Source organism: Leucopleurus acutus (assembly GCF_964270905.1).
Source record: "Leucopleurus acutus genome assembly, chromosome: 13".
NCBI classification, from domain to species: Eukaryota; Metazoa; Chordata; class Mammalia; order Artiodactyla; family Delphinidae; genus Leucopleurus; species Leucopleurus acutus.
Genome location: NC_139155.1, coordinates 26,294,463 through 26,321,652, shown reverse-complemented (window position 1 = coordinate 26,321,652; position 27,190 = coordinate 26,294,463). Strand labels below are relative to the sequence as shown.

The following is a 27,190-nucleotide window of genomic DNA, read 5'->3' as shown; positions in this document are numbered from 1 at the left end:
CCTAATCACCAAACAAGTCTTACCTCAGCAATATATTGCAAAAGCAGGCATTTCTCCCCATGTCATCTGAAACGAGCCAGAGGAAGTGTAGTGCAGTAGTTAAGAACAGAATTTCTAGAATCTGAGATCCTAGGTGCAAATTCCTCTGTCACTTTCTACCTATCTTTCTATGATGTTCATTGCAGTACTGTTTTTTATGAATTACATATAATGTTTAAAGTTTCTTGTTTTACCTGTTTATTTTTTATAATGAACATCCACTTGTTGCATAATTCAAAATGCTGCATTATAATTTTAACCTGTAAAATACTGTTTAACTTTTATTTGACATGGAATGGTAAAAATGTGAGATTAAGCAAAAATAAAAGAAATAGGTACTATGTCAATTCCACTTTAAAAATACACACTTCCTTCATGTTTCTTTATTATGTTCTATGTATTTCCAAATTTTCTACAAGCATGAATTATGTTCATAATGAGAATACAGTTGCTCTTCTTGTGTTTTTATTTGTTCCTTCTATAGGGTTCCCCTTATGGCTAGAATGTAGAAGACTGTTGGAAAAAACCTTGCTCCTACAATAAGAAAATATCAGAAACACTAAAAAAATATATATTTTTTACCAAAAAGTGACCCCAAAACTGTAGATCCATTTAAGTCTAAGTGAAGTAGTTTAGAGAAGGATGAGCTCTTCCTATTCAAGTAGAGAGTGGTAACCATTTTCATTGCTGGGAGTATCTGCCAAGTTAGGACACAAACACATGTAGGATTGTACTTGCCAAAGGAGAAACCAGCTGAAATTTTAATGGCCACACGCTGGCAACTGGAATCTGAGAAGCCCAACCACAGATACAGTCTTCTTCATTAGCCAATTCTAACCCTCATGTCTTTAGCTGAGTAGTACATGGTAGCACAGGAAGTTTCAGGCAAAGGCTGCAAAGCAGTGAGAGATCCTACAGTCTCACCATACTCATATCTGAAAGACCTGCTGAGGTAGGGGACTGCCCCTCCTTAAAACCTGAGGTGATTTGATGTTAAGAATTAAATTATCACCTATTCAACTCAACTCCTAATATATGGAAGAGATTAGATCCCCAACTTAGCAACCAGAGAAAGAAAAGGGTGAGTCTTTCAATAAGGAAAATATTATCTATATTATACTCTAGTATTATTTTATATACAATATCCAGCATCCAACTAAAAAAACATGAGACATGCAAAGAAGTAGGAAAAACTGACCCATAATCAAGACTTTAAAGTTAACACAAGCAAAACTACATATAAACCAGATACTGGACTTATCAGATAAAGAGTTTAAAATCGAAGTTATGAAACTGAAAAACAGATTATCTGAAATGAAGTCATTGAACTGGCTTAGAGAAGACCAAAAGTTAGACACACATATACCTTATCACTTGATTTTCAACAAAGAAACCAAGGTAAATCAATGAAGAAAGAAAAGTATCTTCAACTTATGGTGCTAAAACAACTGGACAAATGTCTACAGGAAAAGAAGAGCAGAAATGGAAAAAAAGGTAGGTAAATACAAAACATTACTTTTCAATTCTTTAAAATAATTTTAAAAACCTCAAAGTCTAAAGCAAAAAATAACATTTGGGGGTTTATACATATTTATAAATAAAATATATGAAAACACTAGCACAAATGACAGAGGTAGGTGAATGGAATTATAGTGTTGTAAAGTTCCTATATTTCACATGAAGTTGTAAAATATTACAATTTAAGTAACATTCTAAGTAGAAGATGATGATAGGGGATATACACTGTAATCACGAGAACACTCACTGAGAAAATAATACTAAGTGATACTGCTACAAATTCAAGAGAGTAAACAGAGTGGATTCAAATATAAATATATTCGATTAATCTAAAGAAGTCAGAAAATCAGGAACAGAGGAACAAAAACCAGATAGCACAGACAAAAAAGAAACAGAAAAATGGTAACCCAAACCCAATGATTATTAAGAACTACATTAATTATAAAGGAACTAAATACTCCAATTAAAAGACAATGATTGTTGGGCTTCCCTGGTGGCGCAGTGGTTGAGAATCTGCCTGCCAATGCAGGGGATATGGGTTCGAGCCCTAGTCTGGGAAGATCCCACATGCCGCGGAGCAACTGGGCCCGTGAGCCACAACTACTGAGCATGCGTGTCTGGAGCCTATGCTCTGCAACAAGAGAGGCCAGGACAGTGACAGGCCCGCGCACTGTGATGAAGAGTGGCCCCCGCTTACCACAACTAGAGAAAGCCCTCGCACAGAAACGAAGACCCAACACAGCCAAAAATAAATAAATATATTAAAAAAAAAAGAAAAGACAATGATTGTTAGATTAAGTAAGACATAGAAAGGTATCCACAAGAGACACATTTTAAATTTAAAGATGCAGGTAGACCAAAAGTAAAAGGATGGTAAAAGTAAATATACCATGCCATCTGTGAAATAAGAATATATGGTGATGTTTATTATATGAGACACATTTTATAAAAAGGGTCACTTCATCAGCAGGACAATTTAAATGTGCACCACTTAATAACAGAGATTCAAAATACATGAAGCAGGGGCTTCCCTGGTGGCACAGTGGTTGAGAGTCCGCCTGCCAATGCAGGGGACACGGGTTCGTGCCCCGGTCCGGGAAGATCCCACGTGCCGCGGAGTGGCTAGGCCCGTGAGCCATGGCCGCTGAGCCTACGCGTCCAAAGCCTGTGCTCCGCAGTGCGAGAGGCCACAGCAGTGAGAGGCCCATGTACCGCAAAAAAAAAAAAAAAAAATACATGAAGCAAAAACTGACAGGACTAAAAGGAAAAACAGACAAATCCAAAGTCACAGTTAAGAGATTTTAACCCTCCTCTCTGTGACTGGTATAACAAATAGAAAGAAATCAGACAGAGTCAAGATTTAAACAATACCATCAATGATCCTAAGTGACATTTAGAGTAACACTACAATTGAACAACATTTTTAAAAGTATAAATGGAACTCTCATCAAGATAAATAAGCCATGTTGTGGCATAAAATAATTTTTAGTAAATTTCAAAGGACTGAAATCATACATAGTGTATTTGAATCATAATGGAATTAAGTGAGAAATCAATGAACTATATAGAAAACCCCCATACTTCTAAAAGACCAGACTTCTAAATAATCATGGATCAAAGAAGATATCACAAGAATTCGAAAAAACTTTAATGATAATAATAATTAAATAACAATGAAGGGGGGGTGCCTTCAAGATGGGGGAGGAGTAAAACATGGGAGATCACCTTCCTCCCCACAAATACATCAAAACTACATCTACATGTAGAACAGCTCCTACAGAACACCTACTGAACGCTGGCAGAAGACCTCAGACTTCCCAAAAGGCAAGAAACTCCCCATGTCCCTGGGCAGGGCAAAAGAAAAAAGAAAAAACAGAGACAAAAGAATAGGGATGGGACCTGCACCTCTGGAAGGGAGCTGTGGAGGAGGAAAAGTTTCCACACACTAGGAAGCCCCTTCAGTGGCGGAGACGCAGGGTAGCGGGGGGGAAGCTTCGGAGCCACGGAGGAGAGCACAGCAACAGGGGTGCAGAGGGCAAAGCGGAGAGATTCCCCCACAGAGGATGGGTGCCGACCGGCACTCACCAGCCTGACAGGCTTCCCTGTTCAGCTGCCGGGGCAGGTGAGCGCTGGGCGCTGAGGCTCAGGCTTCGGAGGTCAGATCCCAGGGAGAGGACTGGGGTTGGCTGCATGAACACAGCCTGAAGGGGGCTAGTGCACCACAGCTAGCCAGGAGGGAGTCTAGGAAAAAGTCTGGACCTGCCTAAGAGGTAAGAGACCATTATTGTTTCAGGGTGAGCGAGGAGAGGGGATTCAGAGAAACACCTAAACAAGCTCCAGAGATGGGCTCAAGCCGCAGCTATCAGCGCGGACCCCAGAGATGGGGATGAGACACTAACACTGCTGCTGCAGCCACCAAGAAGCCTGTGTGCGAGCACAGGTCACTCTCCACACCTCCCCACCTGTGAGTCTGTGCAGCCCGCCACTGCCAGGGTCCCGTGATCCAGGGACAACATCCCTGGGAGAACACATGGTGCGCCTCAGGCTGGTGCAACGTCACGCCGGCCTCTGCCACAGCAGGCTTGCCCCTCATTTTGTACCCCTCACTCCCCTGAGCCCGAGTGAGAAAGAGCCCCCTAATCATCTGCTCCTTTAACCCCGTCCTGTCTGGGTGGGGAACAGACGCCCTCAGGCAACCTACACGCAGAGGTGGAGCCAAATCCAAAGCTGAGCCCCTGGGAGCTGTGCGAACAAAGAAGAGAAAGGGAAATCTCTCCCAGCAGCCTCGGGAGCAGCGGCTTAAATCTCCACAGTCAACTTGATGTATCCTGCATCTGTGGAATACCTGAATAGACAACAAATAATCCCAAAATTGAGGTGATGGACTTTGGGAGCAACTGCAGGCTTGGGGTTTGCTTTCTGCATCTAATTTGTTTCTGGTTTTATGTTATTCTTAGTTTAGTACTTAGAGTTTATTATCACTGGTAGATTTGTTCATTGATTTGGTTGCTCTCTTCCTTTTTAAATTTTTTAATATATATATATATTTTCCTTTTTCTCATTTTGTGAGTATGTGTAAGCTTCTTTGTGTGGTTTTGTCTATACAGTTTTGCTTTTGCCATTTGTCCTAGGGTTCTGGCTGTCCTTTTGTTTTTCTTTTTTAATATAGTTTTTAATGCTTGTTATCATTGGAGAATTTGTTTTTTGGTTTGGTTGCTCTCTGCTTTCTTTCTCTCTTTTTTTTTTACTTCCTAGTTTTTTTATTTTTAATAATTTTTTTCTATTTTAATAACTTTATTTTATTTATTTATTTTCCTACTTTCTAATTTTTTCTTCTCTCCCTTTTCTTCTGAGCCGTGTGGCTGACAGGGTCTTGGTACGATGGCCGGGTGTCAGGCCTGAGCCTGTGAGGTGGAAGAGCCAAGTTCAGGACATTAGTCCACCAGAGACCTCCTGGCCCCATGCAATATCAAACAGGGAAAGCTTTCCCAGAGATCTCCACCTCAACGCTAAGACCTAGCTGCACTCAACAACCAGCAAGCTACAGTGCTGGACACCCTATGCCAAACAACTAGCAAGACAGGAACACAAAACCACCAATTAGCAGAGAGGCTGCCTAAAATGGTAAGTTCACAAACACCCCAAAACACACCACTGGACGTGGCCCTGCCCACCAGAAAGACAAGATCCAGCCTCATCCACCAGAACATGGGCACCAGTCCCCTCTACCAGGAAGAGGTACACAACCCACTGAAACAACCTTACCCACTGGGAGCAGACACCAAACACAACGGGAACTATGAACCTGCAGCCTGTGAAACATAGACCCCAAACACAGTAAGTTAAGCAAAATGAGAAGACAGAGAAATACACAGCAGATGAACAAGCAAGGAGAACACCCACCAGACCAAACAAATGAAGAGGAAACAGGCAGTCTACCTGAAAAAGACTTCAGAGTAATGATAGTAAAGATGATCCAAAATCTTGGAAACAGAATGGAGAAAATACAAGAAATATTTAACAAGGACCTAGAAGACCTAAAGAACACACAAACAATGATGAACAACACAATAAATGAAATTAAAAATTCTCTAGAAGAAATCAATAGCAGAATAACTGAGGCAGAAGAACGGGTAAGTGACCTGGAAGATAAAATAGTGGAAATAACTACCGCAGAGCAGAATAAAGGAAAAAGAAAGACAAGAATTGAGGACAATCTGAGAGATGTCTGGGACAGCATTAAACACACCAACATTCGAATTACTGGGGTCCCAGAAGAAGATATTAAAAGAGGGACTGAGAAAATATTTGAAGAGATTATAGTTGAAAACTTCCCTAATATGGGAAAGAAAATAGTCAATCAAGTTCAGGAAGCACAGAGAGTCCCAAACAGGATAAATCCAAGGAGGAACACACCAAGACACATTTTAATCAAACTATCAAGAATTAGATACAAAGAAAAAATATTAAAAGCAGCAAGGGAAAAGCAACAATTAACATACAAGGGAATCCCCATAAGGTTACCAGTTGAACTTTCAGCAGAAACTCTGCAAGCCAGAAGGGAGTGGCAGGACATATTTAAAGTGATGGAAGAGAAAACCCTACAACCAAGATTACTCTACCCAGCAAGGATCTCATGAAGATTCGATGGAGAAATTAAAACCCTTACAGACAAGCAAAAGCTAAAAGAATTCAGCACCAGCAAACCAGCTATACAACAAATGCTAAAGGAACTTCTCTAGGCAGGAAACACAAGAGAAGGAAAAGACCTACAATAACAAACCTAAAACAATTAAGAAAATGGTAACAGGAACATACATATCGATAGCTACCTTAAACGTAAATGGATTAAATGCTGCATCCAAAAGATACAGACTGGCTGAACGGATAAAAAAAGAAGACCCGGGCTTCCCTGGTGGCGCAGTGGTTGAGAGTCTGCCTGCCGATGCAGGGGACACGGGTTCGAGCCCTGACCTGGGAGGATCCCACATGCCGCGGAGCGGGTGGGCCCATGAGCCACAATTGCTGAGCCTGCGCTCCACAACAGGAGAGGCTGCGATAGTGAGAGGCCCGCGCACCATGATGAGGAGTGGCCCCCGCTCGCCGCAACTAGAGAAAGCCCTGGCACAGAAACGAAGACCCAACACAGCCATAAATAAATAAATTAATTAATTAAAAAAAAAAAAAAAAAAAAAAGAAGACCCATATATATGCTGTCTACAAGAGACCCACTTCAGACCTAGGGACACATACACACTGAAAGTGACAGGATTGAAAAAGATATTCCACGCAAATGGAAATCAAAAGAAAATTGGAGTAGCAAATCTCATATCAGACAAAACAGACTTTGAAGTAAAGACTATTACAAGAGATAAGGAAGGACACTACATAATGATCAAGGGATCAATCCAAGAAGAAGATATAACAATTGTAAATATATATGCACCCAACATAGGAGCACCTCAATACTTAAGGCAAATGCTAAGAGCCATAAAAGGGGAAACTGAAGGTAACACAATCACAGTAGGGGATTTCAACACCCCACTTTCACCAATGGACTGATCATGCAAAACGAAAATAAATAAGGAAACACTAGCTTTAAATGATACATTAAACAAGAGGGACTTAATTGATATTTACAGGACATTCCGTCCAAAAACAGCAGATTACACTTTGTTCTCAAGTGCTCATGGAACATTCTCCAGGAGAGACCATATCGAGGGTCACAAATAAACCCTTGGTAAATTTAAGAAAACTGAAATCATATCAAGTATCTTATCCGACCACAACACTATGAGACTAGATATCAATTACAGGAAAAAATGTGTAATAAATACAAACACATGGAGGCTAAACAATACACTACTAAATAACCAAGAGATCACTGAAGAAATCAAAAAGGAAACCAAAAAATACCTAGAGACAAATGACAATGAAAACACAATGATCCAAAACCTATGGGATGCAGTAAAAGCATTTCTAAGAGGGAAGTTTATAGCTATACAAGCCTACCTCAAGAAACATCTCAAATAAACAATCTAAACTTACACCTAAAGGCACTAGAGAAAGAAGAACTAACAAAATACAAAGTCAGCAGAAGGAAAGAAATCATACAGATCAGATCAGAAATAAATGAAAAAGAAATGAAGGAAATGATAGCAAAGATCAATAAAACTAAAAGTTGGTTCTTTGAGAAGATAAACAGAATTGATAAGCCATTAGCCAGACTCATCAAGAAAAAAAGGGAGAAGACTCAAATCAATAGAATTAGAAATGAAAAAGGAGAAGTAACAACTGACACTGCAGAAATACAAAGGATCATGAGAGATTACTACAAGCAACTATATGCCAATAAAATGGACAACCTGGAAGAAATGGACAAATTCTTAGAAATGCACAACCTTCTGAGACTGAACCAGGAAGAAATAGAAAATATAAACAGACTAATCACAAGCACTGAGACTGCGATCAAAAATTTTCAAACGAACAAAAGCCCAGGACCAGACAGCTTCACAGGCAAATTCTATCAAACATTTAGAGAAGAGCTAAGACCTATCGTTCTGAAACTCTTCAAACCACAGCAGAGGAAGGAACACACCCAAACTCCTTCTACGAGGCCACCATCATCCTGATACCAAAACCAGACAAACATGCCACAAAAAAAGAAAACTACAAGCCAATATCACTGATGAACATAGATGCAAAAATCCTCAACAAAATACTAGCAAACAGAATCCAGCAGCACATTAAAAGGATCATACACCATGATCAAGTGGGGTTTATCTCAAGAATGCAAGGATTCTTCAATATACACAAATCAATCAATGTGATAAGCCAAATTAACAACCTGAAGGAGAAAAACCTTATGATCATCTCAATAGATGCAGAAAAAGCTTTTGACAATATTCAACACCCATTTATCATACAAACCCTCCAGAAAGTAGGCACAGAGGGAACTTACCTCAACATAATAAAGGGCATATATGACAAACCCACAGCCAACATCATTCTCAATGGTGAAAAACTGAAACCATTACCTCTAAGATCGGAAACAAGACAAGGATGTCCACTCTCGCCACTATTATTCAACATAGTTTTGGAGGTTTTAGCCACAGCAACCAGAGAAGAAAGAGAAATAAAAGGAATACAAATCGGAAAAGAAGAATTAAAGCTGTCACTGTTTGCCGATGGCATGATACTATACATAGAGAATCCTAAAGATGCCACCAGAAAGATACTAGAACTAATCAATGAATTTGGTAAAGCAGCAGGATACAAAGTTAATGCACAGAAATCTCTTGCATTCCTATACAGTAATGATGAGAAACCTGAAAGAGAAATTAAGGAAACACTCCCATTTATCATTGCAACAAAAAGAATAAAATACCTAGGAATAAACCTACCTAAGGAGACAAAAGACCTGTATGCAGAAAACTATAAGACACTGATGAAAGAAATGAAAGATGATACAACTGGAGAGATATACCATGTTCTTCGATTGGACGAATCAATATTGTGAAAATGACTGTACTACCCAAAGCAATCTAGAGATTCAATGCAATCCCTATCAAACTACCAATAGCATTTTTCACAGAACTACAACAAAAAAATTTCACAATTTGTATAGAAACACCAAAGACCCAGATTAGCCAAAGCAATCTTGAGAAAGAAAAACGGAGCTGGAAGAATCAGGATCCCTAACTTCAGACTATACTAAAAACGTACAGTAATCAAGGCAGTATGGTATTGGCACAAAAATAGAAATATAGATCAATAGAAAAGGATAGAAAGCCCAGAGATAAACCCATGCACATATGGTCACCTTATCTTTGATAAAGGAGGTAAGAATATAAGATAAACTCATGCACATATGGTCACTTTATCTTTGATAAAAGAGGTTAAGAATATACAATGGAGAAAAGCCATCCTCTTCAATAAGTGGTACTGGGAAAACTGGACAGCTACACGGAAAAGAATGAAATTAGAACACTCCCTAACACCATACACAAAAATAAACTCAAAATGGATAAAGACCTAATAAAGGGCAGACACTATAAAACTTTTAGAGGACAACATAGGCAGAACACTCTATGACGTAAATCAAAGCAAGGTCCTTTTTGACCCACCTCCTAGAGAAATGGAAATAAAACCAAAAATAAACAAATGGGACCTAATGAAATTTACAAGCTTTTGCACAGCAAAGGAAACCATAAACAAGATGAAAAGACAACCCTCAGGATGGGAGAAAATATTTGCAAACGAAGCAACTGACAAAGGATTAATCTCCAAAATATACAGGCAGCACATGCAGCTCAATATCAAAAAAAAAAACAACCCAATCCAAAAATGTGCAGAAAACCTAAAAAGAAATTTCTCCAAAGAAGATATACAGATCGCCAACAAACACATGAAAGGATTCTCAACATCATTTATTATTAGAGAAATGCAAATCAAAGCTACAATGAGTTATCACCTCACACTGGTCAGAATGGCTATCATCAAAGAAATCTACAAACGATAAATGCTGGAGAGGGTGTGGAGAAAAGGGAGCCCTCTTGCACTGTTGGTGGGAACGTAAACTGATACAGCCACTATGGAGAACAGTATGGAGGTTCCTCAAAAAACTCAAAATAGGACTACCATACGACAGAGCAATCCCCTTGCTGGGCATATACCCTGAGAAAACCATAACTCAAAAAAAGAGTCATGTACCACAATGTTCACTGCAGCTTTATTTACAATAGCCAAGACATGGAACCAACCAAAGTGTCCATCTTAGTGTCAACCTAAGATGAATGGATAAAGAATATGTGGCACATATATACAATGGAATATTACTCAGCCATAAAAAGAAACGAAATTGAGTTATTTGTACTGAGGTGGATGGATCATACAGAGTGGAGTAAGTCAGAAAGAGAAAAACAAATACTGTATGCTAACACATATATATTAAATCTTAAAAAAAAAAAAGGTTCTGAAGAACCTTGGGGCTAGACAGGAATAAAGATGCAGACATAGAGAATGGACTTCAGGACATGGGGAGGGGGAAGGGTAGGCTGGGAGGAAATGAGAGAGTGGCATGGACATATATACACTACAAAATGTAAAACAGATAGCTATTGGAAAGCAGCTGCATAGCACAGGGAGATCAGCTCATTGCTCTTTGCCCACCAAGAGGGGTGGGATAGGGAGGGTGAGAGGGAGACGCAAGAGAGAGGCCTTATGCGGATAGATGTATATGTATAGCTCATTCACTCTGTTATACAGCAGAAAGTAACACACCATTATGAAGCAATTATACTCCAATAAAGATGTTGAATAATAATAATAATAATGAAAAATAACTTATTAAAACTTTTGGTATGAAGCTAAAGTACGGCTTAGAGGGAAATTTTAATTTTAAATGCTTACATTAGAAAAGAATTAATGACCAGTCACTCCCATCAGGAAACGTGCACAATCCTCTTAGACACCCTCATCCACCAGAGGGCAGACAGCAGAAGCAAGAAGAACTACAGTCCTGCAGCCTGTGGAACAAAAACCACATTCACAGAAAGGTAGACAAGATGAAAAGGCAGAGGGCTATATACCAGATGAAGGAACAAGATAAAACACCAGAAAAACAACTAAATGAAGTGGAGATAAGCCAGCTTCAAGAAAAAAGAATTTAGAATAATGATAGTGAAGATGATCCAGGACCTCGGAAAAAGAATGGAGGCAAAGATCAAGAAGGTGCAAGAAATGTTTAATAAAGACCTAGAAGAATTAAAGAACAAACAGAGATGAACAATACAATAACTGAAATGACAAACACACTACGAGGAATCAACAGCAGAATAACTGAGGCAGAAGAACGGATAAGTGACCTAGAACACAGAATGGTGGAATTCACGGCTGCAGAACAGAATAAAGAAAAAAGAATGAAAAGAAATGAAGACAGCCTAAGAGATCTCTGGGACAACATTAAACACAACAACATTCGCATTATTGGGGTCCCAGAAGGAGAAGAGAGAGAGAAAGGACCCGAGCAAATATATGAAGAGATTATAGTCTAAAACTTCCCTAACACGGGAGAGGAAATAGCCACCCAAGTCCAGGAAGCGCAGACAGTCCCATACAGGATAAACCCAAGGAGAAAGACACCAAGACACACAGTAATCAAACTGGCAAAAATTAAATACAAAGAAAAATTATTGAAAGCAGCAAGGGAAAAACGACAAATAACATATAAAGGAGCTCCCATAAGGTTAACAGCTGATTTCTCAGCAGAAACTCTATAAGCCAGAAGGGAGTGGCATAACATATTTAAAGTGATGAAAGGGAAGAACCCACAACCAAGATTACTCTACCCGGCAAGGATCTCATTCAGATTTGACGGAGAAATCAAAAGCTTTACAGACAAGCAAAAGCTAAAAGAATTCAGCCCCCACAAACCAGCTCTACAACAAATGTTTAGGAACTTCTTCTCTAAGTGGGAAACACAAGAGAAGAAAAGGACCTACAAAAACAAACCCAAAACAATTAAGAAAATGGTCATAGGAAGATACATATCGATAATTACCTTAAACGTGAATGGATTAAATGCCCCAATCAAAAGGCAGAGGCTCACTGAATGAATACAAAAACAAGACCCACACATATGCTGTCTCTACAAGAGACCCACTTCAGACCTAGGGACACATACAGACTGAAAGTGAGGGGATGGAAAAAGATATTCCATGCAAATGCAAATCAAAAGAAAGCTGAAGTAGCAATACTCACATCAGATAAAACAGACCTTAAAATAAAGAATGTTATAGGAGACAAGGAAGGACACGACATAATGATCAAGGGATCAATCCAAGAAGAAGATATAACAATTATAAATATATATGCACCCAACATAGGAACACATCAATACATAAGGCAAGTGCTAAAAACTATAAGAGGAAATCGACAGTAACACAATAATAGTGGGGGACTTTAACACCTCATTTACACCAATGGACAGATCATTCAGACAATTAATAAGGAAACACAAGCTTTAAATGACACAATAGACCAGATAGATTTAATTGATATTTATAGGACATTGCATCCAAAAACTGCAGATTACACTTTCTTCTCAAGTGCACATGGAACATTCTCCATGATGGATCACATTTTAGGTCACAAATGAAGCCTCAGTAAATTTAAGAAATTGAAATCATATCAAGCATCTTTTCTGACCACAACACTATGAGATTAGCAATCAATTACAGGGAAAAAAAGTTAAAAAAAACCACAAGCACATAGAGGCTAAACAATACATTACTAAATAACCAAGAGATCACTGAAGAAATCAAAGAGGAAATCAAAAAATACCTAGAGACAAATGACAATGAAAACATGACGATCCAAAACCTACGGGATGCAGCAAAAGCAGTTCTAAGAGGGAAGTTTACAGGAATACAATCCTACCTAAAGAAACAACAAACATCTCAAATAAACAATCTAACCTAACACCTAAAGGAACTAGAGAAAGAAGAACAACCAAAACCCAAAGTTAGTAGAAGGAAAGAAATCATAAAGATCAGAGTAGAAATAAATGAAATAGAGACAAAGAAAACAATGGCAAAGATCAATAAAACTAAAAGCTGGTTCTTTGAGAAGATAAACATAAACCATTAGCCAGACTCATCAAGAAAAAGAGGGAGAGGACTCAAAATAATAAAATTTGAAATGAAATAGAAGAAGTTACAACAGACACCGCAGAAATACAAAGCAGCCTAAGAGAATACTACAAGCAACTCTATGCCAATAAAATGGACAAATTCTGAGAAAGGTATAACCTTCCAAGACTGAACAAGGAAGAAACAGAAAATATGAGCAGACCAATCACAAGTAATGAAATTAAAACTGTGATTAAAAATCTTCCAACAAACAAAAGTTCAGGACCAGATGGCTTCACAGGTGAATTCTATCAAACATTTAGAGAAGAGCTAACACCAATCCTTCTCAAACTCTTCCAAACAATTGCAGAGGAAGGAACACTCCCAAACTCATTCTATGAGCCCACCATCACCCTGATATCAAAACCAAACATACTACAAAAAAAGAAAACTACAGACCAATATCAACTGATGAATATAGATGTAGAAATCCACAACCAAAGACTAGCAAACAGAATCCAACAACACATTAAAAGGATCATACACCATGATCAAGTGGGATTTATCCCAGGAATGCAAGGATTCTTCAATATACACAAATCAATCAATGTGATACACCATATTAACAAACTGAAGAAGAAAAACCATATCATCTCAATAGACACAGAAAAAGCTTTTGACAAAATTCAACACCCATTTACGATAAAAACTCTCCAGAAAGTGGGCATAGAAGGAATCTACCTCAACATAATAGCCCATATACGACAAACCCACAGCAAATACCATTCTCAATGGTGAAAAACTGAAAGCATTTCCTCTAAGATCAGGACCACAACACGGATGTGCACTCTCGCCACTACTATTCAACATAGTTTTGGAAGTCCTAGTCACGGCGATCAGAGAAGAAAAAGAAATAAAAGGAATACAAATTGGAAAAGAAGTAATACTGTCACTGTTTGCAGATGACATGATACTACACATAGAGAATCCTAAAGATGCCACCAGAAAGATACTAGAGCTAATCAATGAATTTGGTAAAGTTGCAGGATACAAAATTAATGCACAGAAATTTCTTGCATTCCTATACACTAATGATGAAAAATCTGAAAGAGAAATTAAGGAAACACTCCCATTTACCACTGCAACAAAAAGAATAAAATACCTAGGAATAAACCTACGTAGGGAGACAAAAGACCTGTACGCAGAAAACTATAAGACACTGATGAAAGAAATGAAAGATGATACAAACAGATGGAGAGATATAGCATGTTCTTGGACTGGAAGAATCAATATTGTGAAAATGACTATACTACCCAAAGTAATCTGCAGATTCAACGCAATCCCTATCAAATTACCAATGGAATTTTTCTAGAACTAGAACAAAAAATCTTAAAATTTGTATGGAGACACAAAAGACCCCGAATAACCAGAGAAGTCTTAAGGGAAAAAACGGAGCTGGAGGAATCAGACTCCCTGACTTCAGACTACACTACAAAACTACAGTAAGCAAGACAATATGGTACTGGCACAAAAACAGAAATATAGATCAATGGAACAGGATAGAAAGCCCAGAGATAAACCCACACACCTATGGTCAACTAATCTATGACAAAGGAGGCAAGGATATACAACGGAGAAAAGACAGTGTCTTCAATAAGTGGTGCTGGGGACACCGGACAGCTAGTTTCATGTACATGTAAAAGAATGAAATTCGAACACTCCCTAACACCATACACAAAAATAAACTCAAAATGCATTCGAGACCTAAATATAATACCTGACACTATAAAACTCTTAGAGGAAAACATAGGAAGAACACTCTTTGACATAAATCACAGCAAGATCTTTTTAGATCCATCTCCTAGAGTAATGGAAATAAAAACAAACAAATGGGACCTAATGAAACTTAAATGCTTTTGCAAAGGAAACTACAAACAAGACAAAAAGAAAACCCTCAGAATGGGAGAAAATATTTGCAAACGAATCAACAAACAAAGATTAATCTCCAAAATATGTAAACAGCTCATGCAGTTCAATATTAAAGAAACAAACAACCCATCCAAAAATGGGCAGAAGACCTAAATAGACATTTCTCCGAAGAAGACATACAGATGGCAAAGAAGCACATGAAAAGCTGCTCGACATCACTAATTATTAGAGAAATGCAAATCAAAACTACAATGAGGTTTCACCTCACACCAGTCAGAATGGGCATCACCAGAAAATCTCCAAACAATAAAAGCTGGAGAGGGTGTGGAGAAAAGGGAACACTCTTGCACTGTTGGTGGGAATGTAAATGGATACAGGCACTATGGAGAACAGTATGGAGGTTCTTTAAAAAACTAAAAAATTACCATATGACCCAGCAATCCCACTACTGGATATATACCCAGAGAAAACCATAATTCAAAAAGACACATGCACCCCAATGTTTATTGCAACACTACATACAATAGCCAGGTCATGGAAGCAACCTAAATGCCCATCGACAGACGAATGGATAAAGAAGATGTGGTACATATATACAATGGAATATTACTCAGCCATAAAAAGGAACGAAATTGGGTCATTTGTAGAGACGTGGATGGATCTAGAGACTGTCATATACAGTGAAGTCAGTCAGAAAGAGAAAAACAAATATCGTATATTAACGCATATATGTGGAACCTAGAAAAATGGTACAGATGAACCAGTTTGCAGAGCAGAAATTGAGATACAGATGTAGAGAAGAAACGTATGGACACCAAGGGGTGAAAGTGGCTGGGGGGCGGGAGGGGGTGATGAATTGGGAGATTGGGATTGACATATATACACTAATATGTATAAAATGGATAACTCATAAGACACTGCTGTGTAAAAAAATAAACAAAATTAAAGAAATAATGTATAGAGGCTCAGACAAGAAAAAAAGAATCAATCGAAAAAAATACAAAAGAATCAATGACCTAAATTTAAGCTACAAGGGTCTAAAATGACCAAATTAAATGGGAAGTAAGTAGAAGAAAATAATGCAGAATAGAAATAAAATCAAGCAGTAAAAAGGCAAACACAAGAGAAAAGTTTAAGAAGCCGAAAACTGGTTCTTTAAAAATATTAACTGATAAAGCCCCTGCAAGACTTATCAAGAATAAAAGAGAAAAGTCAAACTATCAACATTTTAAGTAAAAAATGGGCCATCAAGATTTACTTGATATTGCAGACAACAAGAGGATAACAGATTAGAAATAACTTTATAGCAATAAAATCTACCATTCAGATGAAATGAACAAAATATCTTATAAGACACAAGTTAGCACACCAACACAAAAAATTGAAAATCTAAATAACTCTCAATTTAAAAAACCCTTCGCTATAAATGATGGCTTCTCTGGTAGAAGCTATCAAGTGTTTAAGGAAGAATTAATTCCAATCCTATGCAAAGTCTTTCAGAAAATATTAGAAAACCTCATCCAATATATTATGATCCCAGCATAATTATGATATTGAAACTACAGAAAAACATTACAAGAAAACTAAAGACCAAAATCTCTCATAAACATAGATGTGAAAATCCTTTTAAGAACATTAGCAAATCAAATCCATAAATATTTTTAAAGTATAATTTATCATAACCAAATAAGGTCAAAATTCATTTGTTATTAGAAAAATCATTTAGTGGAATTCACTCAAGAAGAGTAAAACTGTATTATCTTCTCAATAGATGCAGAAAAAGTATGGGCAAAATTCCACAGCCACTCATTACAAACACTCAGAACACTAGGAACAGAATGGAAAATCCTCAATCTGATAAAGATAATCTATTAAAAATCTATAATTAACATCTAACTTATTGGGGGAATTATTAAATGTATTCCCCCTATGATCAAGAACAATGCAAAAATATCCATTCTTAGTATTTCTATTCAATAGTTTACTGTAGGTCTCAGCCAGAACAGAAAAAGAAGAAAGCATAAAGATTAGAAAGCAAGAAGTAAAACTGTCTTTATTTAAGAGATGGCAAGGTAGTATGTATAGAAAATCTTAGGAATCTACAGAATACCAGATACAAAAAGTGATTTTAGCAAAGTTCAGGAAAAAAGATCAACATACAAAAATCAAATTTTATTCTATATCCTAGGAAAAAACAATTAGAAATAAAATTGAAAAATAAACATTTACAATAGCATGAAAAGGTTAAAACAGTGAAGAATGCATCTAATGACAGAAATGCTATATATCTATGCTAAAAACCGTAAAACACTGCACAGATGGCATAGCCAATAAGACCACTACCTTTAAGTTCTCAAACCTGACCCTCCGTTCTTGACAAATAACCTTATTTTCCTATTTTATTTAGAAGATTGTAGTCATGAAGATTAAACTGCTTCTGCTTCTGGATCTCAGTCCCTCAATTTACTTCTAATTTTCATGCAATCAAGTTTCTTCCTTTTTCTTAATGGTTAATTCATCCTTTTATATTTTCTTTAAATATACTGACATAGTATTTACTGTAAGTTAGGAACATTTAACTTCTTTACAAAAATTAACTATTAACAACCCTATGAGTTTGGTACTATAATTATTCCTAATTTACAGATAAGGAAACTGTGTGCCTCGGTCATCTAGCTAGTATATAGCAGAGGGACAATTCAAACTCAGGTAGTCTAGTTCAGAGTCCAACCATACTATCCTGCCGCTATGCATTTGGTTAGAGAAGCTGTCTCCTAAGTGGGGTATGTGAACCTTGTCTAGGGGTATACAAAATGATTGGCTTGCAAGAAAAAAAAATTAGAACTAAATCAAACTTATATTTCTTGTGATGTTCAGCCTGATCCTTAATGTCCACAAACTTTAAAGAATGAAGGCTTGACCGGAGAAATTTTTAAAAAAAGAAAAAGCAAAGCGAAAAATAACAGGTACTTGTTCATACAGTTCTGTATTCTGCATTATTTGTCCTATGGTTACTTTTTTGTTTGTTCATATTTATTTATTTATTTTGGGGGGGGAGGGTCACACAGCTAGATCTTAGTTCCCCGACCAGGGATTGAACCCATGCCTCCTGCAGTAGAAGCGGAGTCCTAACTACTGGACTGCCAGAGAATTCTCCTCTGGTTACCCTTTTAAAAAATATTAACTCCTTCTATTCCAGCAGAGCTTGAAAGATCAATTTAATTATGTCCTTCCCTCAGGGAAGGTATGGACCAGAGTTTAAAAACAGGTTAATTTTGTTCTAAATTGGGACCCTGCATCAGTCAGAAAATTCTTCCCATGGCACTGAGAGAACAATAGATAGCAGGTAGAAGACTGGTATTTAAACCAACTTTTAGCATCTCATGAATCAAATATTCACACTGTTACTGTCATTACACTAAATAATTTTAAATGTGTCATTTTGAAAAGACAGTAACGTTTCCCCCCACTGAAACAGAATTAGAAATATTAGGTTACGTTCAAAGCTAGCCCCAAAACATTGAATTCATTTTAGTTGATTCAGCTTATTATCCACTTTTAGATTTTGACCATTATCATAACCAATGATTATATTCATCTTATTGTTCTTCCCATGTTTCAGCTATATTATAGAATAGGCATTTGTGCACTAACTGGAATCCTTATGGCCTTTTGTGCCTGGCTTCTTTCACCTAATATAATGCTTTCAAGGTTCATCAATGTAGCATGCATCAGTACTTCATTCCTTTATATGGTTGAATAATATTCTAACGTATGGATATAAATCATTTAATTTATCCATTAATCATTTGATAGACAGTTTGGGTTGTTTCCAATTTTGGGCTACTATGAATAATGCTTACATGAACATTTGTTTACAAGTTTAATGTGGACATGTGTTCAATTTTCTTGGGTGAAATTGCTGGGTCTATTGTTACACTATATTTAACTTTGAGGAATAGCAAATCTTTCCAAGGTAACTGAACCATTTTACATTCCCATTAGCAACATATGAAGACTCCAACTTCTCCGATCTTCATTGAGACTTCCCCCTTTTTTGATTATAGCCGTTCTAGAGGCTGTGAAGTGATATGTCATTATGGTTTTGATTTGCATTTCCTTGATGATTAATGATGTCATTAGGGCATATTTTTATTGGCATTCACTTCTAAGTGTCACAGTAGCAACTGTCCATCAACATGACTGATTTAGGAATACAGTTCTTTGACACACATGCATTTCTTAGGAAGATATATTCGGAAATCCAAATGTCATTTGCCGTAAGATATTTGCATTAAGATGTATAATATGGGGAATTCCCTGGAGGTCCAGTGGTTAGGACTCTGCGCTTTCACTGCTGAGGGCAGGGAACTAAGATTCCACAAGCTGCACGGCCAAAAAAAATTTTTTTTTTAAAAACATACGTTATTTCCAATGATCATCATCTACTTTTCTTGGTTATCTACTATTTTGAAAAGCTATAAGTATGATTAGCTATAGCAGAAACTTCTTCACTTAGGAGTCTAAATAATGGAAGAATTTAAACGACAGAATTATTGTAAAAGCCAATCACCCCAGCCCCCACCATGTAAAAAATAACTTAGATTATCATAACTGCAGAATGCTTTAGTATAAACTGTGTAGAAAAGCGGATGCTATAATTTGGGAGGTTGTGATATTAAGGTGTCCAATCCTTAAGATATAACCAGGGTGAAATAGATCAAAACATACAATTACAATGACATCACAGCTATTTCACTGGTAACCTGTTAGTTCTGATGGGTTATATACATTTTATTACATAACAACTGTTTTAAAGCTTTGATGTGTGTAATATCTATTACATGTCAATTTTTTCTTCACTGTGTTTTAAGCTGATAGCTAAATATTAGAAATTAATTGCATTAGGTCAGGTACAATATACAAGGTATTTTGTGTAAACAATCTACTATAATTCAGAACTCACTAGTAAGTTAAAAGAGCACTGAAAAGCTGATCCCCATCTCTTACTTCCAAGTTCCTCTGAAAGCCTGTTATTGGGATAATTAATTAGAATCTTTCATCACAAAGACATTTATTCATAGAGTACCTAAAACTTTAAACAGAAGCACAGAATATCAATATTTTAAAAAGAAAAGTGAGTGTTCTCCCATTTTTATTTGTTTACTCTAATAAGAGAAAATTCTAACCATTATTCTGCAGAGTAGCATACGTTAATCTTTCACTGACTCCTCTCTCTGATGATTCAAATATGATTATTAAATCAAGATGATTCTTTTTTTTGATATGTCCCAACTTCTCTAAATGTAAGGGTTATGAATAACTCTAGTGAGTTTCCAACAAGGCAAAAATGTGTATCTAATTACTGAGGAATTTTGAAAAATATTTTTACCTGTATCCATACTTTGGTTCAACTGTTGATCACTTGTTTCTCCATCTTCACTGATATATCCAGGAGGTGGCGTTTCTAAAAAAGTTTAGAACAAATCACGTACAGGTTCAATTTAATCTCATCGCCTTTTCTCCCAGCTACCAAAGATAACCAACAAATCACTCCAAATAACATACGAATGTTATATAACATCTCTATAAAAAGCAATATTGGATACTGAGGGCTTAAGATTCAGGTTCTAATCCAAACCTTATAGGTGAATCCTTAAAACTTGCTTGTAATATAATTGAGCTCTCTGTGCATATTTTCTTAGCTATTATTTACATATCTGGCTCATTGTCGTATGTGTATTTTCTGGGGCAAGAGCCAAAAACATAACTTCAAAGATGCCTCAGTTCTGATCGGTATGTTTCAAAGAATCTAGTACCCATAATTATGATTATTTTTTAACCTAATGGCCATCATGGATGGGTACTTAAGAGATGATTAAAGGACACACAACACAGCCAAACAAGATTTTGGATTACAAAATAATACAGGCTTACATCTTACATTAGGTTCTATAGGGCAAAATATGGTAATATAGTTCAGGAATGGTCTAGCTTGAATTCTACCTAAAAAGTGTATTGCTCCATGATTGCTAACCAGTAAATCTTGAATGCTTGAGGCAGAAAATTAAATTCAAATACAGACTACTACACAAAACTGAGGCAAACTACTTCCTGAAAATACTTAAGATTCTAATGTGCCATTTCCAATATGGTTTATGAACAAAATGTTTATATTCAGGAAGCATCTGAATAAACTTCATGTAAAATAAAAACATTTATACAATTTTACCAATTATAATTTCAAGGAGGAAAAAATAAGTTTAAATGATGTGGGTTAAAGGCTTCCTTCATAAACTTTTTATAATCTCTCTTCAATAAGCTAACTATAAATTTTAACTTAAGTATCAAACTTTTCTAAGTGTCAGTACCCCAAAATTTTTAATGTGAGAATAAAATAAATTCTTTCATACACTCGAACAACAAAGAATACAAAAATAAGAATAAATACCATTACGTGCTATTTTAAAAGTTAAAGCAAATTAAAAAAAAGAGCTAAGCTTTGCCAGTTTAACCACTCATGTCTCAAAGGTCTAAAGAGGAAGAAATACTGAACTGATAAATATGTTATCTTTCTTCATTTTTCTCCATTATTAGTTATCTATAAAATAATAAACAACAAAGGTACTAGTGTTTTCGAGGAAATGTTAAAATTTCTTTCACGATGGAATAAAAAGCGAATCCCAAGGTTTTGCTGTCAGTTGGAGCTGGGTAAAGCCCCACTGTCCAGAAAAGCAGATAGGTGTAATCCACTTGTGATTTTCTACTTTGTAAAATGCCCAAATCTAAACAAGTAAAGACGACAGGGAAAATAAGCCCAAACATCTCCACAAGTGAAAGCCACTAAACATTCTAACACCCTCCATATAATTATTGGGTAGGTGTCTTACAAGAGTGTATGCTTACACCTCAGTTTCCTAAGTATTGTTGAATTATACTAATTCCCACATCAGAGACTTAAGTACTCCCTCACCCAAAACACTACCCACAACCCACACGTAACCACTTCCAGTCAAATTCTTCTCCCTACTAAATGCCCTTTGTTCATCCTCCTTCCCCTCACCCTGGCCTCCACTCTCCACAACAACATCTTTGCCCTGTCCTCCTAACTTTTCAAAATGTTGGTTTCCCAGCTACCCAAAAAACAGCTTTAAATCCTCTTTTGGAATAGAACAGTAGTAAAAGAAAAAAGCATTAAAATAATCAGAAAACACTTTCTAACCTTAAAATTAGCTATTTTTAAAAATCCTTCCTTTTCCTTATGTTTTCAAAATTATCTCCAATGAACAAGCATTATTTCCATGATGAGACAAAGCAATTTTTTAAATGTAGTTGAAACTCCAAGTTCCTTACATATTTTCAGTTGTATAAAATAAACATAAGAGCGGAATAGATAAATATTACACAAGGAGAAAAAAGACACTAAAAAAATCCTATGTATAGCTAAATGCTCAATCTTTTACCTTTAGTTTGTGCTAGGGAAAAAAAAACAAAAAAAAAAGGAAACAGACAAAAAAGGAAGAAATTATTAGCTGTTGTCCTAACGAACAGTGAAAACTAAAAGAGTAGTTTCCATATCATGGGATATTACTGGACATATAATATAATAGAGCAGAATTTGAGAACCATGCAGTTCATTTATTTATCAGCATTACTGAGTCCCAGATGAAAAACAACTAAAACAGAGGTTTTCTGATTTTCAGCACAACATACGTGTTGCTATGTCTGTAGAACTAAAAATTTTAAAAAGCCAAACCATAATTTATTAATACTTGAACATTTATGAACAAAATTTGTATCTATCCCAAATTTTAGGAGATTCTGAGGCAAAAATACCTGGGATATAATTACTCTGTGGCTCAATTCCCGCTGGGAAATTAGTGTTTTCTGGAATGGAGTGGGTATAATCATCCAGAGGTGGTAGTTCTGTTAAGATCTCAGTATGCCGTGGCACTAACACCGGAGGCAAAACTAAAAGAGTAAAAGAAATCCAAGTCAATGGCAGAGCAAAGGGGAGGGTGACACCTGTATTAAAAGTTTTCATTAATTTTTGAAGTTTAGGATCCACCTACTTGGCATTATTTGGCTATTGAGAAATTGACAAACCTGATTATGATTTTAACTTGTCATAGTCCACAATCTAAATCTCCAAGTCCCAATTTATCTTGTACTTTTGGGGACAAAGTGATCCTGGTAATATTATATTACCACAGAAGTTCATAAATCCTCATCGGAAAGGTTGCAGAAACATTTGTAAAATCAGATTTGGGGTAGTTTTTGAAAATATAGCTGTATTCTTTTAGAAAGTTTCAAGTATACAGCTAAGTAAATTGAAAGTCCTGCTATGAGTTTTACCGAACTGCTTAGATGCAAATGATGTCATTAAAGTACATCAAAAAAACAAAGAGCAAAATTACTGAAAACAGGTAGTACAGCAGACAAGTAATAAGACATATCATTCAGTTCTAAGCAGACTGTGTATCTGTGGGATTAGAATTTCCTAGACATGTACTTTGATGTGAAATGCTTGCTATTCCAAGAAACTAAGATATCTTTCCCTCTAAGATATATTTTCCCATAACATGTGTTAAAAAACTTAAAAGTATTTTTAATTATTGCCAAAAAATATACTGAATTTAAGGTAATTTATTAGTTTTATACCAAAATTTCCTTGGGTCAATTAGGTATAAGAGTACCTAATACACTTAAGTTCAAGCATTTAATTAAAACAAGGGGAAAAAATCTACTTTTCCTACCTGGTGTCTCAACTCTCTGGTAGTGGTAAGGGTTTACACATACTTCATCCTTTTTAAGATTAAAAGCATATTCGCAGTTTTCAATTGCCTTGAGTTCATGATGACTGTGAAGATCAGGCCAGCGCCATAATCGGCAATATATTACATGCGGCAGTCCTTTCCGATGAGATACCTGAAGACGACCATCAAGAGACCTATTGGGAAGCAAGGGAAAAGAAAGGTGGGAACTTCAAAAACAAAAATGTTCTCAATTGAGATAAATTAGTACAATAAGAGCATAAAGAAAGGAATGACAGACGTTTAGTTAGTTTTAGTGAGTACAAGGAAGAAAAATGTGTTATCTAATGGATCTCATATAAAAGTAAGCAGCAACACTAGGGTATGTTTCTTATAAATATGCTACATAAATGACTCAAATGTCAATGAACGGGTAACCGCTTGGGGAAAAAGTGATTTTTTAAAAAAAGTATCATATAGCTATACTTGAAAAACTTTTGTCAACAACTTCCATCTTTAGTGAATCAAACTCTTATTTAGGGAGGCTTTTAAGGGCATTATTTCTGTAGGTGACAGAATTGTCAAAAAAAGGAACTAGTGTGAAGAATGATAAATACCAACAATGATGTAAAAGTAACTTACTAAAACTAATGTAACTCATTACCCAGTTGTGATTGCTTTGAGTACTGAGGTATATTTCTATACAGCTCACACATAAATGCAGATGGTGATGAATATGATGAGATGAAATGGACCAATACCAATATGCTCAAAAAAGAGAATAAGGTGATAAAAAAAAAGATAACATAAAAACGAGTTAGCCTGGCATTAATTGTGATATAAGGGGTTCAGTAAATAAGTATGTACTTATTAGTATACAGATGAGATTTAGATGATAGCAAGAAATTTAGCAAAAAACTGGTTATGTATCTACTTAAAAATTAGGCCAACAACAGATTATAATCTAACCTCACACTAAAATGAGAATATAGTTATCAAAGTTTCTATTCTTTAGGGGATGCAATAATTTAAAAAAGATTCAAAACTAGAATTTCATTGATAAAACATCAGCTGAAACATTTAATATATTTTTAATACTGGCAAGCAGTTATTTTAAATGCCATGCCTTATTTTACATTAAGGAAACATCCGAGGCAAAATTATACTAAGCAACCCACTATAGGTCTTTACAAAACACCCTCCCTCCCACAAGATGTCTAGGATTCGATAGAGGGCAGAATATTCACCTGGTTTGTTCAGAGAAGCTGTAAAGGCCTGTTGTATCCCACTGATCTATCGTATTTGGTGTACTCAGTCCCCAAATTTCAGAGCAAGTGCTGTGCATAAATTGAAAAACAAAAAATTGATGTGAACATGGAAGCATGGTTATTCAAATTACCATGATGTAAAACATGGAAAATGTACAGAATACTTCCTTCACCCAGAAAATATACATTGCTTCACTTTTTCACAGGCATTTAGTGCTGGTTTCTATATTTTCTATATGAAGGAAGCCAATAAAATGGAACATGTGACTCCAGATAAGTTATGATTATGTTTTTAAAATGTGAACACCAATGCTCTCTAGCTTAATGAAATCAATACCTATGCCTTTTCCAATTTCTTCTACTCACAAAGGATCCTATGCCATTAGCCTTACTAACAGTGCTTCATTTTATAACCCAGTTTTTAAAAAAAACTTATCTAAAAATGGATGTCAACTAGTATTTTTAATATAGGTAAAATTCCAATTGAAATAGACATACACCCACAGTTAAGATTTCCAGGTTATTTGTTTGAGATACATATATATTCAGTTTTACTGAAAATTATTATTGCTCTCTTATTACTGTAAAGGACACGGAAATGGATTTTGAAGTCATTCTAGTGCAGCATACTACCTTAAAAGTTTTAAAAAAAAATTGCTATGAGGACTAAAGATACGTGAAAGGACAAAATTCATAAAAGATAGTATGAATATGACAAAGTTGCTCTATCTAATTTTTCTCATTAATACACCTGAAAGGCATACACCAGAAAGATCTCAAAATTTTTCTTCCACATTTCTTTCCAGAACAAGGGCAGCCCAGAGATAAGTCTGCCTATTTTCCCTGCTACCACTTCATCTGTGGGAGAAGAGAAGAAAAGGAGAAAAGAACAGGTGCTTAAAAACAGTCTGGAATGGAACTAATGACAGCCAAAGGGGTCTCAGTTATAACTAAGTCATACTTTTAAAATTAGAGTCAAAAGATAATTTCTGAAACTCTATTCCATTTCTTACATATTACAAAATCATCGAAATTTAAAGGAAGAGAAAGAAATATTTCAAAACAACTTTTGAAAATCAAATTAAACAACTGGTTAAATTCCAGATGTATACTTTGCTAATGAGCTAACTCAATCAGCATTTCAAAGGGCACTGGTGAAAAGTGCTGTCTTCCTGTGGCTGGACAACACATCAAGTGGGCTGCGGGGTTTCAAGGCTTCAGGGCTTCAGGGCTACAGGGCCTTTTGCACAGTCACTGGGCTGCAGAAACATTTCACGCCATGCTTTGGAGGCTACAGTAAGTATAATACTGGGTGGTTTTTAAAAATACATTTTCAGACACTTTCCAGCAGCTTTCTGAGACATTTTACAGATTCTCTTGGTTTTTAGGCTTCTAACTTCCACTTCTCAGACGACAAAAGTCAGAAAAAACCAAACTGGAGGATAATTCAGACCTTTCCCTTTTTCCCAAAGGTGTACTGACTAAACAACCATCACATAAATGGTCCTTTAATTCGGATATTTATCAAATATCTACTGGAAACATACAGCATCATGTAGTTTAAAACAATAAAATCAACTAAATTCTAGAGTCTCATGAATCCAAATTTAAACCTCAGAAGGAACAGTATGCATCTTACTCTTCTCTCTTTGAAAATAATTTGAGGAAAATGATTGATAAAAGAGTAGATAATGAGGCTATTCTGCTCTTATGAGACTAAAATGAACATTTCACTCAAGTTAACTCTGGAACTGACATGAGAACCAAAATGTAATAGGTCATGAAGAGCTTAAGTTGTGCTTTACTCAAGCCTTGAAATGTATCAGAGAACAATAAGCAGTAGTTGTTAAAAACAGGCAATCGATTTAGAGGCAGAAAGACCTAAATCCCAACTCTAACTCGGCCACTTTCCCACTGCCATCACAAGGTATATTTAAGCCTCAGTTCTACTGATCATTATAATCTCGCTCACACAAATTGGAAAGTTTATTTAAAAATAATAAATTTGCTTCTATCAAGTAAAATATTTCCTTGTTTATATATGAAAATTTTT

General features: G+C 36.1%; 1 protein-coding gene across 5 annotated transcripts in view; it reads right to left on the bottom strand.

The window, feature by feature from the left end:
• Nucleotides 1-27,190, bottom strand: part of SMAD2 (SMAD family member 2) — a 101,708-nt gene that overhangs the window by 17,870 nt on the left and 56,648 nt on the right. For all 5 annotated transcript variants that reach the window (XM_082853099.1, XM_082853102.1, XM_082853103.1 and 2 more), the window contains 4 exons: nt 25,117-25,206; nt 23,873-24,066; nt 22,953-23,087; nt 20,509-20,583 (listed from right to left, as the gene is read on the bottom strand). In XM_082853099.1, coding sequence (XP_082709225.1) covers nt 20,509-20,583; nt 22,953-23,087; nt 23,873-24,066; nt 25,117-25,206 — 494 coding nt within the window. The remainder of the gene's footprint in view (nt 1-20,508; nt 20,584-22,952; nt 23,088-23,872; nt 24,067-25,116; nt 25,207-27,190) is intronic.